Here is a 13,683-nt window from a genome sequence, read left to right as displayed (position 1 = left end):
GACATGGAAACAGGGAAAAGGAGGCTGGGATTAGAGAAGAGGATAAACACTTCGGTGGGGACAGAAGTTTGGAACCCCAGGGGAGGCTTGCCTGCCAGGATTACGGGGAAGCCCTTGCTCTAGAAGTTTGGGGGACTCCATATATAGGACTTGCATCACACCCAACTTGTAGATTAAGAATAAATATTCAACAACTCCAGGTCAGGCACTATGCCTCACACCTGTAATCCCAGCACTTTGGGAGGCTGAGGCGGGTGGATGACTTGAGGTCAGGAGTTCGAGAGCAGCCTGGACAACATTGTGAAACAACATCTCTACTGTTAATACCAAAATCAGCCAGGCGTGGTGCTGCACGCCTGTGATCTCAGCTACTCGGGAGGCTGAGGCAGGAGAATCGCTTGAACCCGGGAGGGCCGAGATTGCAGTGAGCCAAGATCGTGTCACTGCACTTCCGCCTGGACAACACAGTGAGACTCTGTCTCAAAAAAAAAAAATAAATAAAAAATAAGGCCGGGCATGGTGGCTCACACTTGTAATCCCAGCATTGTCGGAGGCTGCAGTGGGCGGATCAGCTGAGGTGAGGAGTTCCAGACCAGCCTGACCAACATGGAGAAACCCCATCTCTACTAAAAATACAAAATATCCTCGGGCGTGGTGGTGCATGCTTATAATGCCAGGTACTTGGGAGGCTGAGGCAGGAGAATCGCTTGATCCCAGGAGGCGGAGTTTGCAGTGAGCCAAGATCGCGCCATTGCACTTCAGCTTGGGCAACAAAAACAAAGCTCCATCTTAAAAAAATAATAATAATAATCATAAAAAAGATAAAAATTGTTCGGCCGGGCACAGTGGCTCATGCCTGCAATCCCAGCACTATGGGACGCCGAGGCGGGTGCGTCACCTGAGGTCAGGACTTTGAGACTAGCCTGGCCAACGTGGTGAAACGCTGTGTCTACTAAAAAAATTACAAAAATTAGCTGGGTGTGGTGGTGCACGCCTGTAGTCCCAGCTACTCGGGAGGCTGAGGCAGGTGAATTGCTTGAACCCGGGAAGCATAGGTGCAGTGAGCCAAGATCGCGCCACTGCACTCCAGCCTGGGTGACAGGGTGAGACTCCATCTCAAAAAAAAAAAAAAAAAAAAGATGAAATAAAAATAAAAATAGAAAATAGTCAACTACTATTACTCAATAGCAACAGAGGGTAAAATACAGGCTCAGAGAAATTAATGCTTTGTGCCTGGACACATAGCCAGCAAATGGCAGAGATGGGACTTCACCTCTGGGCAACTGCACTCTGCCATCCTTCCCGTAGAACTCTGAGGAACCGAGAGTCTTGCATCTTGGAGGATGTTCCAACAACTTTTTTTTTTTTTTTTTTTTTTTGAGGTGGGGTCTCACTCTCTCACCCAGACTGGACTGCAGTGGCTCGATCTCGGCTCACTGCAAGCTCTGCCTCCCGGGTTCAAGCCATTCTCCTGCCTCAGCCTCCCGAGTAGCTGGGACTGCAGGCGCCTGCCACCACGCCTGGCTAATTTTTTGTATTTTTTAGTAGAGACGGGGTTTCCCCGTGTTAGCCAGGATGGTATTGATCTGCTGTCCTTGCGATCTGCCCACCTCGGCCACCCAAAGTGCTGGGATTACAGGCATCAGCCACTGCGCCCGGCCCAATTTTTGTTTGTTTGTTTTGTTTTGTTTTGTTTTGTTGTTTTTTTTTTTGAAACAGAGTCTCACTCTGTCTGGCCAGGCTGGAGTACAGTGGCGCAATCCTGGCTCACTGTAACGCCTGTCTCCTGGTTTCAAGCGATTCTCCTGCCTCAGCCTTCTGAGTAACTGGAATTACAAGCGCCTGCCACCGTGCCCAGCTAATTTTTGTATTTTTAGTAGAGATGCAGTTTCACGACATTGGCCAGACTGGTCTCAAACTCCCAACCTCCAGTGATACTCCTGCCCTGGCCTCCCAGAGTGCTGGGATTATAGGCGTGAGACACCACGCCTGGCCCCAAACAAATTGCTTTAAGACGAGGTCTCCCAATGTTTCCCACTGCACTTGAACTCCTGGGCTCAAGCAATCCTCCTGCTGTGGCTCCTGAGTAGCTGGGACTACAGACTCAAGCCACCACGCCTGGCCACATTCCACAATTTAGAGAAAGTCCACAAGCTGGAATCCTAGGGAGACCCCAATTCACCTCAAAACTGCCACTAAGGAGGTAAAACGCTGCCCCTCTGAGGCAGGCTTCAGTTTCCCTGTGTGTGAAATTGACCTGGCGCTGGGAGAGGCTGTTGGAGGCGCGGATTTTGCAGTTTCCCTACAACATTCTGGAAGCCTGTGGTTCTGGGAAAGGGTGGCGTGGAGAAGACTGGGAAACAACCAGTGGTCACCAGAGCTGTAGCACCTCCTCCACCTCCGAGCTCTGGGGCTGGGAACCCCAGGCTTCGGGGCCCCTGTGGAGGACGCAGGTGGCCCCTTCTTTCCTGACATCTCAGGAGAGGGAGGGACAACCGGCTAGGGGAAGAAAAGCACAGGAAGGTTATACAGCCAGACGGGGAAGGGGCCAAATCTCTGAACAACCCCTTCCCCGAGTTCCTCTTCAAGTGCAGGGTACCCGAGAGTCAAGGCCCCGCCCCCTTTCCAGAGGCCCCTTTTCTACCCAGGTGACGGGTCCTAGCTGGGATGGGAGGCAGATGGACGGAGGGGAGCGGGGAGGAGGGGAAGGGAGAGGCAGTGGATGAAGGAGGATGGAAGAGATGACATCCCCCTCGGCCCATTCATCCCATTCAGGTCCCCAAGCCGCCCCCCACCCGCACCTGCACTGCCAGTGCCAACGTCAGAGGGAGGAAGAGGGAGCTCGGCTTAGAAGGCTGAGGCCCTGCCCCCTGGGCCACACCGATCATGTGGCCTTCCTTCTCCCCACAGAAGGCCAGACCATGGACACCTCCTGAGCTGGAGGTCATCCTCCATCTCCACCCTGTTTTCTCTTTCTTTCTTTCCTTCTTTCTTTCTTTCTTTCTTTCTTTCTTTCTTTCTTTCTTTCTTTCTTTTTTTGAGATGGAGTCTCGCTCTGTCATGGAGGCTGGCGTGCAGTGGCGCGATCTCTGCTCACTGCAAGCTCCCCCTCCTAGGTTCACTCCATTCTCCTGCCTCAGCCTCCCAAGCAGCTTGGACTACAGGGGCCCGCGAGCAAGCCCAGATAAGTTTTTGTATTTTTAGTAGAGACGGGGTTTCACCGTGTTAGCCAGGAAGGTCTCGATTCCCTGACCACATGATCCACCCGCCTCCGCCTCCCAAAGTGGTGGGATTACAGGAGCGCAGCACCACGCCCAGCTAATTTTGGTATTATCAGTAGAGATGTTATTTCACAGTGTTGGCCAGGCTGCTCTTGAACTCCTGACCTCAAGTCAACCACCCGCCTCAGCCTCCCAAAGTGCTGGGACTACAGGTGTGAGCCATAGTGCCTGACCTGGAGTTGTTGAATATTTATTCTTAATCTACAAGTTGGGTGTGATGCAAGTCCTGTACATGGAGTCGCCCAAACGTCTAGAACAAGGGCTTCCCCATAATCCTGGCAGGCAGGCCTCCCCTGGGGTTCCAAACTTCTGTCCCCACTGAAGTGTTTATCCTCTTCTCTAATCCCAGCCTCCTTTTCCCTGTTTCCATGTCCTCTGAGAGGTGCTCCCGCTCCCCCAGGCTCCCTCTGCATCCCCCTCATTTTCTTCCTCCCCAGTGTGTCATTGGAGTCCTAACCCCCACCCTTGACATTGTCCCCTTTTCCTACTCCAAAGTGGGACCTTCTTTTCCCCCGAGTGGTCCTGTCTAGGGGTGCCGCTGCCGGGCCCCCTCTGGTCTTCCTGCTGGAGACTGGGGCCTTTTGGGAGTCAGCAGGCACCCGGGCCAACCGCAGCCAGTGTGGGGTGAGCGATACTTCACCGGCGAGTCATCAGGGTGAGGCTGGCCGTGTGCGATGCAGTCAGTGTCTGGGTGACAGACCCCCGGACCGCTGTGGACTTGGGTGTGCTCGAGGTGGAGGTGTTGGGCGAGGCGCCTGCAGCTGGCGGCAGTTCCCTCCGCCAGCACTTCTTTGTCACCTGCATCAAGGCCGATAACTCTGAAGAAGGTGGCCCAGGGGTAGGTGGAGGGGCTGCCGCCGGCGTGTGGACCGGGGGGCACTGGGTGTCTGAGTGCAAGGCCAAGCAGTCCTATGTGCGGGCATTGACCGCTGATGCCCAGGGCCGTGTGGACTGGCGATGGATTCAAATTGGCACTGCCTGTGTCTGCACACTCCTCAGCCGGACTGGCCGGGCCTGAGACTTATACCCAGGAACTGGTCAGGCAGAAAAAGAACAGAGCTGGATGCTGAGAGACCTCAGGGTTGGCCCAGCTGCTCTACGGATGGACCCCAGTTGGGGAACTCATCAAATCATTGCAAAATCACAACTCTCTGAATTTGAGCTCAATCTCTGTAGGATGGGTGCAACAACATGGGGTTTTGAAGGTTGAATAGGAGCTCTCCCAGGGAAACTTGAGGGTAATCATGATGATGATGATAATAATAATAATAGCCACTATTTACTGAGTGTTTACTCTTTCTTAGCCCTAATACATAACTCCTCGGATCAACTCTCATGGATTTGATCGTTGGTGACCTTTGGTGTTAAGTTGCTGACTGCTCAGTCACAGAGGACACCACCTTGCTCATCCTGGGGAGTGGGAGGGCACATTTCACGACGTGGATGGGGGAGGAGAGAAACTGGAACATGCAAGCAGATGGCCAGGGGACCTTGAGGACATGGTCTACAGAAGGCCTTTAAGTATCTGGGAGCTGGGGTTCAAATGAGAAATCTTACTTGGTGAGAGCAGGCAGGGGTTGGCTTAGAATATTCTGTTTTGAGATAAAGAGCTACCAATCACGGGGGGAGTATAAGCAAGGTTGAATGAGAAGTGATCAGGATGCTGGAGAGTTCAGCCCTGGGCGGGGAGCTCAAGTCAGGTTTCTAGCCCTCTTCCCTGTGCCAACCTATACCCTACATTGGGAAAGAAACAGACCTTAAAATTGTCCAGCTTGATGGCATCGCGGGAAAGGGACTAAGTCCAGATAATGTTCTCCGAGGCTGCGGCTTCGGGGGCAGGACACACCTCCTGCGGGCCTATTCAATAATCAGTTAAATCACCTGAAGCCCACGCATTTCCGGGGAGCGCTCCGGGCACCCTGGCTTGAGGGTAGAGTGGGCGGAGGTCCCTAAGGGAGAGGTGGGGCTCGGGCTGAATCCCTCGTTGGGGGCACCAGGGTCAAGTGGCTAACCTGGCAGCACAGTCACGGGGAGGCCCTCTCTCATTGGGCAGAAGCTAAGTCCGAAGCCGCGCCCCTCCTGGGCGAGGAGGTTCCACCTCCTAGGTTCCCGTGATTCTCCTGCCTCAGCCCGAGTAGTGGGACATCCCACTTGCTCCCGCCATTCTGTTTACCACAGGTGACAACCGCCATGGCTGAGAGGCAGGGAGGTCCCCCGAGGACCGAGCAAGGCTCGGTCTCCCAAAATAAAAAAAACATACATTGAAGTAATTTAAAAACACGTAGGAAGATGTCATTTCTTCCTATCAAGGCGTCCTCCCTTTATGTATTGTTGTTACATAGGGAACGATAAAAAAAATTTTTTTTTCAACCAATGTGGACCAGGTTGGCCTCGAACTCGTGCACCTCGAACCCTCGCCTCCCTGAGGGCCCGAGGGCAGGCGCAACCGGCCGGAGCCACAATGGCTCCGGGTGTCGGGGCTCTCCTTTATGCCCTTTGAGCTTACGCAGGGTGGTGGAGCCAATCACGAGAGGCTCACCCCTGACGTCACCCAGTCCCCAGGGCCAGTGAGGGCCCTGCGTTCCATGGCGCCCCCTGGAGGGAGGAAGGGGAACTGTATCTGAGAGAGAGCAGCCAATTGGGGCCGCTGACTCGGGCCGGGTTCCCGTGCCGCGTCCAACACCCCTCGCTCCCTGTCTCACTCCCCCACGGAGACTCAATTTACTTTCCATGTCCACATCCCCAGTGCTTGCGGAAGATATCCCGCTAAGAGAGAGACATGTCAAAGGTAGGGTAGATCCACATTTCCAGGCACCAAGGATGGAGATGTTCCAGGTAAGACTGCAGGGCCCCTGGGCACCTTCCACGTCCTTCCAGGCCATCACTGGCATGAGAAGGGGCAGACCCGTGTGAGCTGTGGAAGGAGGCCTCTTTCTGGAGGAGCGTGACCCCCGGTAAGCTTCAGGTGGGGCAGTTCCTGAGGGTGGGGATCTGAAATGTTGGGGTATCTCAGGTCCTCTGGGCTGTGGGGTGGGCTCTGAAAGGCAGGTGTCGGGGTGGTGGGTCCTGAATAGGAGATGCCGGGAAGGGTCTCTGGGTCTTTGTGGGTGGTGTACCACGCGGGATGGGAAGGCCAGGGCTCAGGGCTGTGCTCACAGACCCGGGTGAAGCAGTGTCCTCGCCCCAGGGGCTGCTGCTGAGCATGGGCGGGACATGGGCATCCAGGGAGACGCTTCGGCCACGGTGCCGCCCCATCAATGCCACCTTGGCTGTCGAGAAGGAGGGCTGCCCCGTGTGCATCACCGTCAACACCACCATCTGTGCCGGCTACTGCCCCACCATGGTGAGCTGCCCGGGGCCGGGGCAGGTGCTGCCACCTCAGGGCCAGACCCACAGAGGCAGCCGGGGAGGAAGGGTGGTCTGCCTCTCTGGTCAGGGGCTGCGGAATGGGGTGTGGGAGGGCAGGAACAGAGGGCTTCCTGGACCCCTGAGTCAGACCTGTGGGGGCAGCTGGGGAGCTCAGCCGAGGCGCTGGCCCCAGGCACATGCTCATTCCCCCTCTCACACGGCTTCCAGACCCGCGTGCTGCAGGGGGTCCTGCCGCCCCTGCCCCAGGTGGTGTGCAACTACCGCGATGTGCGCTTCGAGTCCATCCGGCTCCCTGGCTGCCCGCGCGGCGTGAACCCCGTGGTCTCCTACGCCGTGGCTCTCAGCTGTCAATGTGCACTCTGCCGCCGCAGCACCACTGACTGCGGGGGTCCCAAGGACCACCCCTTGACCTGTGATCACCCCCGCTTCCAGGCCTCCTCTTCCTCAAAGGCCCCTCCCCCCAGCCTTCCAAGTCCATCCCGACTCCCGGGGCCCTCAGACACCCCGATCCTCCCACAATAAAGGCTTCTCAATCCGCACTCTGGAGGTGTCTTTCTGTGGGCTCAGGACAACCACACTCACACAGGGTGGGTCCAGCTTCCAAACCATTTTATACAGAGTCACGGTATCAGAACTCTGGTAGAGAACAGGGTGGACGGCTGGGCGCGGTGGCTCACGCCTGTAATTGTCGGAGGCTGCTGTGGGTGGATCAGCTGAGGTGAGGGGTTCCAGACCAGCCTGACCAACATGGAGAAACCCCATCTCTACTAAAAATACAAAATATCGTCGGGCGTGGTGGTGCATGCCTATACTCCCAGGTACTTGGGAGGCTAAGGCAGGAGAATCTCTTGATCCTAGGAGGCGGAGGTTGCAGTGAGCCAAGATCCCGCCATTGTGCTTCAGCCTGGGCAACAAAAACAAAGCTCCATCTCAAAAAGTAATAATAATAATAATAATAATAAAATAAAAATTAAAAATGTTCGGCCAGGCGCAGTGGCTCATGCCTGCAATCTCAGCACTTTGGGAGGCCGAGGCGGGTGCATCACCTGAGTTCAGGACTTCGAGACCAGCCTGGCCAACATGGTGAAACCCTGTCTCTACTAAAAAAAAAAAAAAAAAAAAAATTAGCTGGGTGTGGTGGTGCGCGCCTGTAGTCCCAGCTACTCAGGAAGCTGAGGCAGGAGAATCGCTTGAACCCGGGAAGCATAGGTGCAGTGAGCCGAGATCACGCCACTGCACTCCAGCCTGGGTGACAGGGCCAGACTCCGTCTCAAAAAAAATAAATAAATAAAATAAAATAAAAATAAAAATAGAAAATAGTCCACTACTATTACTCAATAGCAACAGATGGTAAAATACAGGCTCAGAGAAATTAATGATTTGTGCCTGGTCACACAGCCAACAAATGGCAGAGATGGGACTTCAACTCTGGGCAACTGCACTCTGCCATCCTTCCTGTAGAACTCTGAGGAACTGAGAGTCTTGCATGTTGGAGGATGTTCCAATCAATTTTTTTTTTTTTTTTTTTTTTGACGGAGTCTCGCTCTGTTGTTGAGACTGGACTGCAGTGGCGCGATCTCGGCTCACTGCAAGATCCGCCTCCCGGGTTCCTGCCATTCTCCTGCCTCGGCCTCCCAAGTAGCTGGGACTACAGGCGCCCACCAGGACGCCTGGCTAATTTGTTGTATTTTTCAGTAGAGACGGGGTTTCCCCGTGTTAGCCAGGATAGTCTTGATCTCCTGACTTTGTGATCCGCCCGCTCGGCTTCCCAAAGTGCTGGGATTACAGGCATGAACCACTGCGCCAGGCCCAATTTTTTTTGTTTGTTTTGTTTTGTTTTGTTGTTTTGGGAAAGGGTGGCATGGAGAAGACTGGGAAACAACCAGTGGTCACCAGAGCTGTAGCACCTCCTTCGCCTCTGAGCTCTGGGGCTGGGAACCCCAGGCTTCCGGGGCCACTGTGGAGGACGCAGGTGGCTCCCTCTTTCCTGACATCTCAGGAGAGGGAGCGGCAACCGGTTAGGGGAAGAAAAGAACAGGAAGGTTATACAGCCAGGTGGGGAAGGGGCCAACTCCCTGAAAAACCCCTTCCCAGAGTTCGTCTTCAAGCGCAGGGTACCCAAGAGTCAAGGCCCCGCCCCCTTTCCAGAGGCCCCTTTTCTACTTAGGTGATGGCTCCTGGCTGGGATGGGAGGTAGATGGACCGGGGGGTGGAGGGGGCGGAGGAGGAGGGGAAGGGAGAGGCAGTGGATGAAGGACAATGGAAGAGATGACATCCCACTTGGCTCATTCATCCCATTCAGGTCCCCAAGCCCCCACCTGGACTGCCAGTGCCAACCTCAGAGGGAGGAAGAGGGAGCTCGGCTTAGAAGGCTGAGGCCCTGCCCCCTGGGCCACACCAATCGTGTGGCCTTCCTTCTCCCCACGGAAGGCCAGACCATGGACACCTCCTGAGCTGGATGTCATCCCCCATCTCCACCCTCTTTTCTTTTTCTTTCTTTCTTTCTTTTTTTTTTTGAGATGGAGTCTCGCTCTGTCGTGCAGGCTGGAGTGCAGTGGCGTGATCTCTGCTCACCGCAACCTCCCGCTCCCAGGTTCACTCCATTCCCCTGCAAGCGCCCGCCACCAAGGCCGGATAACTTTCCGTATTTTTAGTAGAGACGGGGTTTCACCGTGTTAGCCAGGATGGTCTCGATCTCCTGACCTCATGATCCACCCGCCTCGGCCTCCCAAAGTGGTGGGATTACAGGCGTGAGCCACCGCGCCCAGCCGTCCACCCTGTTCTCTACCAGAGTTCTGATACCGTGACTCTGTATAAAATGGTTTGGAAGCTGGACCCACCCTGTGTGAGTGTGGTTGTCCTGAGCCCACAGAAAGACACCTCCAGAGTGCGGATTGAGAAGCCTTTATTGTGGGAGGATCGGGGTGTCTGAGGGCCCCGGGAGTCGGGATGGACTTGGAAGGCTGGGGGGAGGGGCCTTTGAGGAAGAGGAGGCCTGGAAGCGGGGGTGATCACAGGTCAAGGGGTGGTCCTTGGGACCCCCGCAGTCAGTGGTGCTGCGGCGGCAGAGTGCACATTGACAGCTGAGAGCCACGGCGTAGGAGACCACGGGGTTCACGCCGCGCGGGCAGCCAGGGAGCCGGATGGACTCGAAGCGCACATCGCGGTAGTTGCACACCACCTGGGGCAGGGGCGGCAGGACCCCCTGCAGCACGCGGGTCTGGAAGCCGTGTGAGAGGGGGAATGAGCATGTGCCTGGGGCCAGCGCCTCGGCTGAGCTCCCCAGCTGCCCCCACAGGTCTGACTCAGGGGTCCAGGAAGCCCTCTGTTCCTGCCCTCCCACACCCCGTTCCGCAGCCCCTGACCAGAGAGGCAGACCACCCTTCCTCCCCGGCTGCCTCTGTGGGTCTGGCCCTGAGGTGGCAGCACCTGCCCCGGCCCCGGGCAGCTCACCATGGTGGGGCAGTAGCCGGCACAGATGGTGGTGTTGACGGTGATGCACACGGGGCAGCCCTCCTTCTCGACAGCCAAGGTGGCATTGATGGGGCGGCACCGTGGCCGAAGCGTCTCCCTGGATGCCCATGTCCCGCCCATGCTCAGCAGCAGCCCCTGGGGCGAGGACACTGCTTCACCCGGGTCTGTGAGCACAGCCCTGAGCCCTGGCCTTCCCATCCCGCGTGGTACACCACCCACAAAGACCCAGAGACCCTTCCCGGCATCTCCTATTCAGGACCCACCACCCCGACACCTGCCTTTCAGAGCCCACCCCACAGCCCAGAGGACCTGAGATACCCCAACATTTCAGATCCCCACCCTCAGGAACTGCCCCACCTGAAGCTTACCGGGGGTCACGCTCCTCCAGAAAGAGGCCTCCTTCCACAGCTCACACGGGTCTGCCCCTTCTCATGCCAGTGATGGCCTGGAAGGACGTGGAAGGTGCCCAGGTGCCCTGCAGTCTTACCTGGAACATCTCCATCCTTGGTGCCTGGAAATGTGGATCTACCCTACCTTTGACATGTCTCTCTCTTAGCGGGATATCTTCCGCAAGCACTGGGGATGTGGACATGGAAAGTAAATTGAGTCTCCGTGGGGGAGTGAGACAGGGAGCGAGGGGTGTTGGACGCGGCACGGGAACCCGGCCCGAGTCAGCGGCCCCAATTGGCTGCTCTCTCTCAGATACAGTTCCCCTTCCTCCCTCCAGGGGGCGCCATGGAACGCAGGGCCCTCACTGGCCCTGGGGACTGGGTGACGTCAGGGGTGAGCCTCTCGTGATTGGCTCCACCACCCTGCGTAAGCTCAAAGGGCATAAAGGAGAGCCCCGACACCCGGAGCCATTGTGGCTCCGGCCGGTTGCGCCTGCCCTCGGGCCCTCAGGGAGGCGAGGGTTCGAGGTGCACGAGTTCGAGGCCAACCTGGTCCACATTGGTTGAAAAAAGAATTTTTTTTATCGTTCCCTATGTAACAACAATACATAAAGGGAGGACGCCTTGATAGGAAGAAATGACATCTTCCTACGTGTTTTTAAATTACTTCAATGTATGTTTTTTTTATTTTGGGAGACCGAGCCTTGCTCGGTCCTCGGGGGACCTCCCTGCCTCTCAGCCATGGCGGTTGTCACCTGTGGTAAACAGAATGGCGGGAGCAAGTGGGATGTCCCACTACTCGGGCTGAGGCAGGAGAATCACGGGAACCTAGGAGGTGGAACCTCCTCGCCCAGGAGGGGCGCGGCTTCGGACTTAGCTTCTGCCCAATGAGAGAGGGCCTCCCCGTGACTGTGCTGCCAGGTTAGCCACTTGACCCTGGTGCCCCCAACGAGGGATTCAGCCCGAGCCCCACCTCTCCCTTAGGGACCTCCGCCCACTCTACCCTCAAGCCAGGGTGCCCGGAGCGCTCCCCGGAAATGCGTGGGCTTCAGGTGATTTAACTGATTATTGAATAGGCCCGCAGGAGGTGTGTCCTGCCCCCGAAGCCGCAGCCTCGGAGAACATTATCTGGACTTAGTCCCTTTCCCGCGATGCCATCAAGCTGGACAATTTTAAGGTCTGTTTCTTTCCCAATGTAGGGTATAGGTTGGCACAGGGAAGAGGGCTAGAAACCTGACTTGAGCTCCCCGCCCAGGGCTGAACTCTCCAGCATCCTGATCACTTCTCATTCAACCTTGCTTATACTCCCCCCGTGATTGGTAGCTCTTTATCTCAAAACAGAATATTCTAAGCCAACCCCTGCCTGCTCTCACCAAGTAAGATTTCTCATTTGAACCCCAGCTCCCAGATACTTAAAGGCCTTCTGTAGACCATGTCCTCAAGGTCCCCTGGCCATCTGCTTGCATGTTCCAGTTTCTCTCCTCCCCCATCCACGTCGTGAAATGTGCCCTCCCACTCCCCAGGATGAGCAAGGTGGTGTCCTCTGTGACTGAGCAGTCAGCAACTTAACACCAAAGGTCACCAACGATCAAATCCATGAGAGTTGATCCGAGGAGTTATGTATTAGGGCTAAGAAAGAGTAAACACTCAGTAAATAGTGGCTATTATTATTATTATCATCATCATCATGATTACCCTCAAGTTTCCCTGGGAGAGCTCCTATTCAACCTTCAAAACCCCATGTTGTTGCACCCATCCTACAGAGATTGAGCTCAAATTCAGAGAGTTGTGATTTTGCAATGATTTGATGAGTTCCCCAACTGGGGTCCATCCGTAGAGCAGCTGGGCCAACCCTGAGGTCTCTCAGCATCCAGCTCTGTTCTTTTTCTGCCTGACCAGTTCCTGGGTATAAGTCTCAGGCCCGGCCAGTCCGGCTGAGGAGTGTGCAGACACAGGCAGTGCCAATTTGAATCCATCGCCAGTCCACACGGCCCTGGGCATCAGCGGTCAATGCCCGCACATAGGACTGCTTGGCCTTGCACTCAGACACCCAGTGCCCCCCGGTCCACACGCCGGCGGCAGCCCCTCCACCTACCCCTGGGCCACCTTCTTCAGAGTTATCGGCCTTGATGCAGGTGACAAAGAAGTGCTGGCGGAGGGAACTGCCGCCAGCTGCAGGCGCCTCGCCCAACACCTCCACCTCGAGCACACCCAAGTCCACAGCGGTCCGGGGGTCTGTCACCCAGACACTGACTGCATCGCACACGGCCAGCCTCACCCTGATGACTCGCCGGTGAAGTATCGCTCACCCCACACTGGCTGCGGTTGGCCCGGGTGCCTGCTGACTCCCAAAAGGCCCCAGTCTCCAGCAGGAAGACCAGAGGGGGCCCGGCAGCGGCACCCCTAGACAGGACCACTCGGGGGAAAAGAAGGTCCCACTTTGGAGTAGGAAAAGGGGACAATGTCAAGGGTGGGGGTTAGGACTCCAATGACACACTGGGGAGGAAGAAAATGAGGGGGATGCAGAGGGAGCCTGGGGGAGCGGGAGCACCTCTCAGAGGACATGGAAACAGGGAAAAGGAGGCTGGGATTAGAGAAGAGGATAAACACTTCAGTGGGGACAGAAGTTTGGAACCCCAGGGGAGGCCTGCCTGCCAGGATTATGGGGAAGCCCTTGTTCTAGACGTTTGGGCGACTCCATGTACAGGACTTGCATCACACCCAACTTGTAGATTAAGAATAAATATTCAACAACTCCAGGTCAGGCACTATGGCTCACACCTGTAGTCCCAGCACTTTGGGAGGCTGAGGCGGGTGGTTGACTTGAGGTCAGGAGTTCAAGAGCAGCCTGGCCAACACTGTGAAATAACATCTCTACTGATAATACCAAAATTAGCTGGGCGTGGTGCTGCGCTCCTGTAATCCCACCACTTTGGGAGGCGGAGGCGGGTGGATCATGTGGTCAGGGAATCGAGACCTTCCTGGCTAACACGGTGAAACCCCGTCTCTACTAAAAATACAAAAACTTATCTGGGCTTGCTCGCGGGCCCCTGTAGTCCAAGCTGCTTGGGAGGCTGAGGCAGGAGAATGGAGTGAACCTAGGAGGGGGAGCTTGCAGTGAGCAGAGATCGCGCCACTGCACGCCAGCCTCCATGACAGAGCGAGACTCC

The 13,683-nt window shown here is 56.0% G+C and overlaps 2 protein-coding genes and 2 pseudogenes across 8 annotated transcripts; 2 read left to right on the top strand and 2 right to left on the bottom strand.

Annotated features, from left to right (window-relative positions):
• The first annotated feature begins 3,498 nt into the window (after positions 1-3,498).
• LOC134756986 (neurotrophin-4-like) lies at positions 3,499-4,551 on the top strand (annotated as a pseudogene).
• Positions 3,975-7,189, top strand: LOC129526209 (choriogonadotropin subunit beta 7-like). Of its 4 annotated transcripts, none has more exons than XM_063697539.1 (5): positions 3,975-4,119; positions 6,028-6,069; positions 6,159-6,235; positions 6,469-6,624; positions 6,858-7,189. In XM_063697539.1, the coding sequence occupies exons 4-5, from the start codon at positions 6,484-6,486 to the stop codon at positions 7,170-7,172; spliced, it is 456 nt and encodes a 151-aa protein (XP_063553609.1). In that variant the 5' UTR covers positions 3,975-4,119; positions 6,028-6,069; positions 6,159-6,235; positions 6,469-6,483; the 3' UTR covers positions 7,173-7,189. The 4 variants fall into 4 exon arrangements, with proteins under 4 accessions (XP_063553609.1, XP_063553610.1, XP_055215753.2 ...); XM_063697540.1 differs by lacking the exon at positions 3,975-4,119 and adding an exon at positions 4,716-4,841; XM_055359780.2 differs by lacking the exon at positions 3,975-4,119 and having other exon boundaries at positions 5,831-6,069.
• A 2,349-nt stretch (positions 7,190-9,538) lies between these two features.
• LOC129526127 (choriogonadotropin subunit beta 7-like) lies at positions 9,539-12,753 on the bottom strand. 4 transcript variants are annotated; one of them, XM_063697536.1, is made up of 5 exons: positions 12,609-12,753; positions 10,659-10,700; positions 10,493-10,569; positions 10,104-10,259; positions 9,539-9,870 (listed from the first exon to the last, which is right to left on the bottom strand). In XM_063697536.1, the coding sequence occupies exons 4-5, from the start codon at positions 10,242-10,244 to the stop codon at positions 9,556-9,558; spliced, it is 456 nt and encodes a 151-aa protein (XP_063553606.1). In that variant the 5' UTR covers positions 10,245-10,259; positions 10,493-10,569; positions 10,659-10,700; positions 12,609-12,753; the 3' UTR covers positions 9,539-9,555. The 4 variants fall into 4 exon arrangements, with proteins under 4 accessions (XP_063553606.1, XP_063553607.1, XP_055215533.1 ...); XM_063697537.1 differs by lacking the exon at positions 12,609-12,753 and adding an exon at positions 11,887-12,012; XM_055359558.2 differs by lacking the exon at positions 12,609-12,753 and having other exon boundaries at positions 10,659-10,900.
• LOC134756985 (neurotrophin-4-like) lies at positions 12,177-13,229 on the bottom strand (annotated as a pseudogene).
• Between the last annotated feature and the right edge of the window lie 454 nt (positions 13,230-13,683).

Source organism: Gorilla gorilla, chromosome 14, assembly GCF_029281585.2.
Source record: "Gorilla gorilla gorilla isolate KB3781 chromosome 14, NHGRI_mGorGor1-v2.1_pri, whole genome shotgun sequence".
NCBI lineage: Eukaryota > Metazoa > Chordata > Mammalia > Primates > Hominidae > Gorilla > Gorilla gorilla.
Note: the sequence above shows the minus strand (reverse complement) of the source record. Positions and strands in the feature narration are given on the sequence as shown.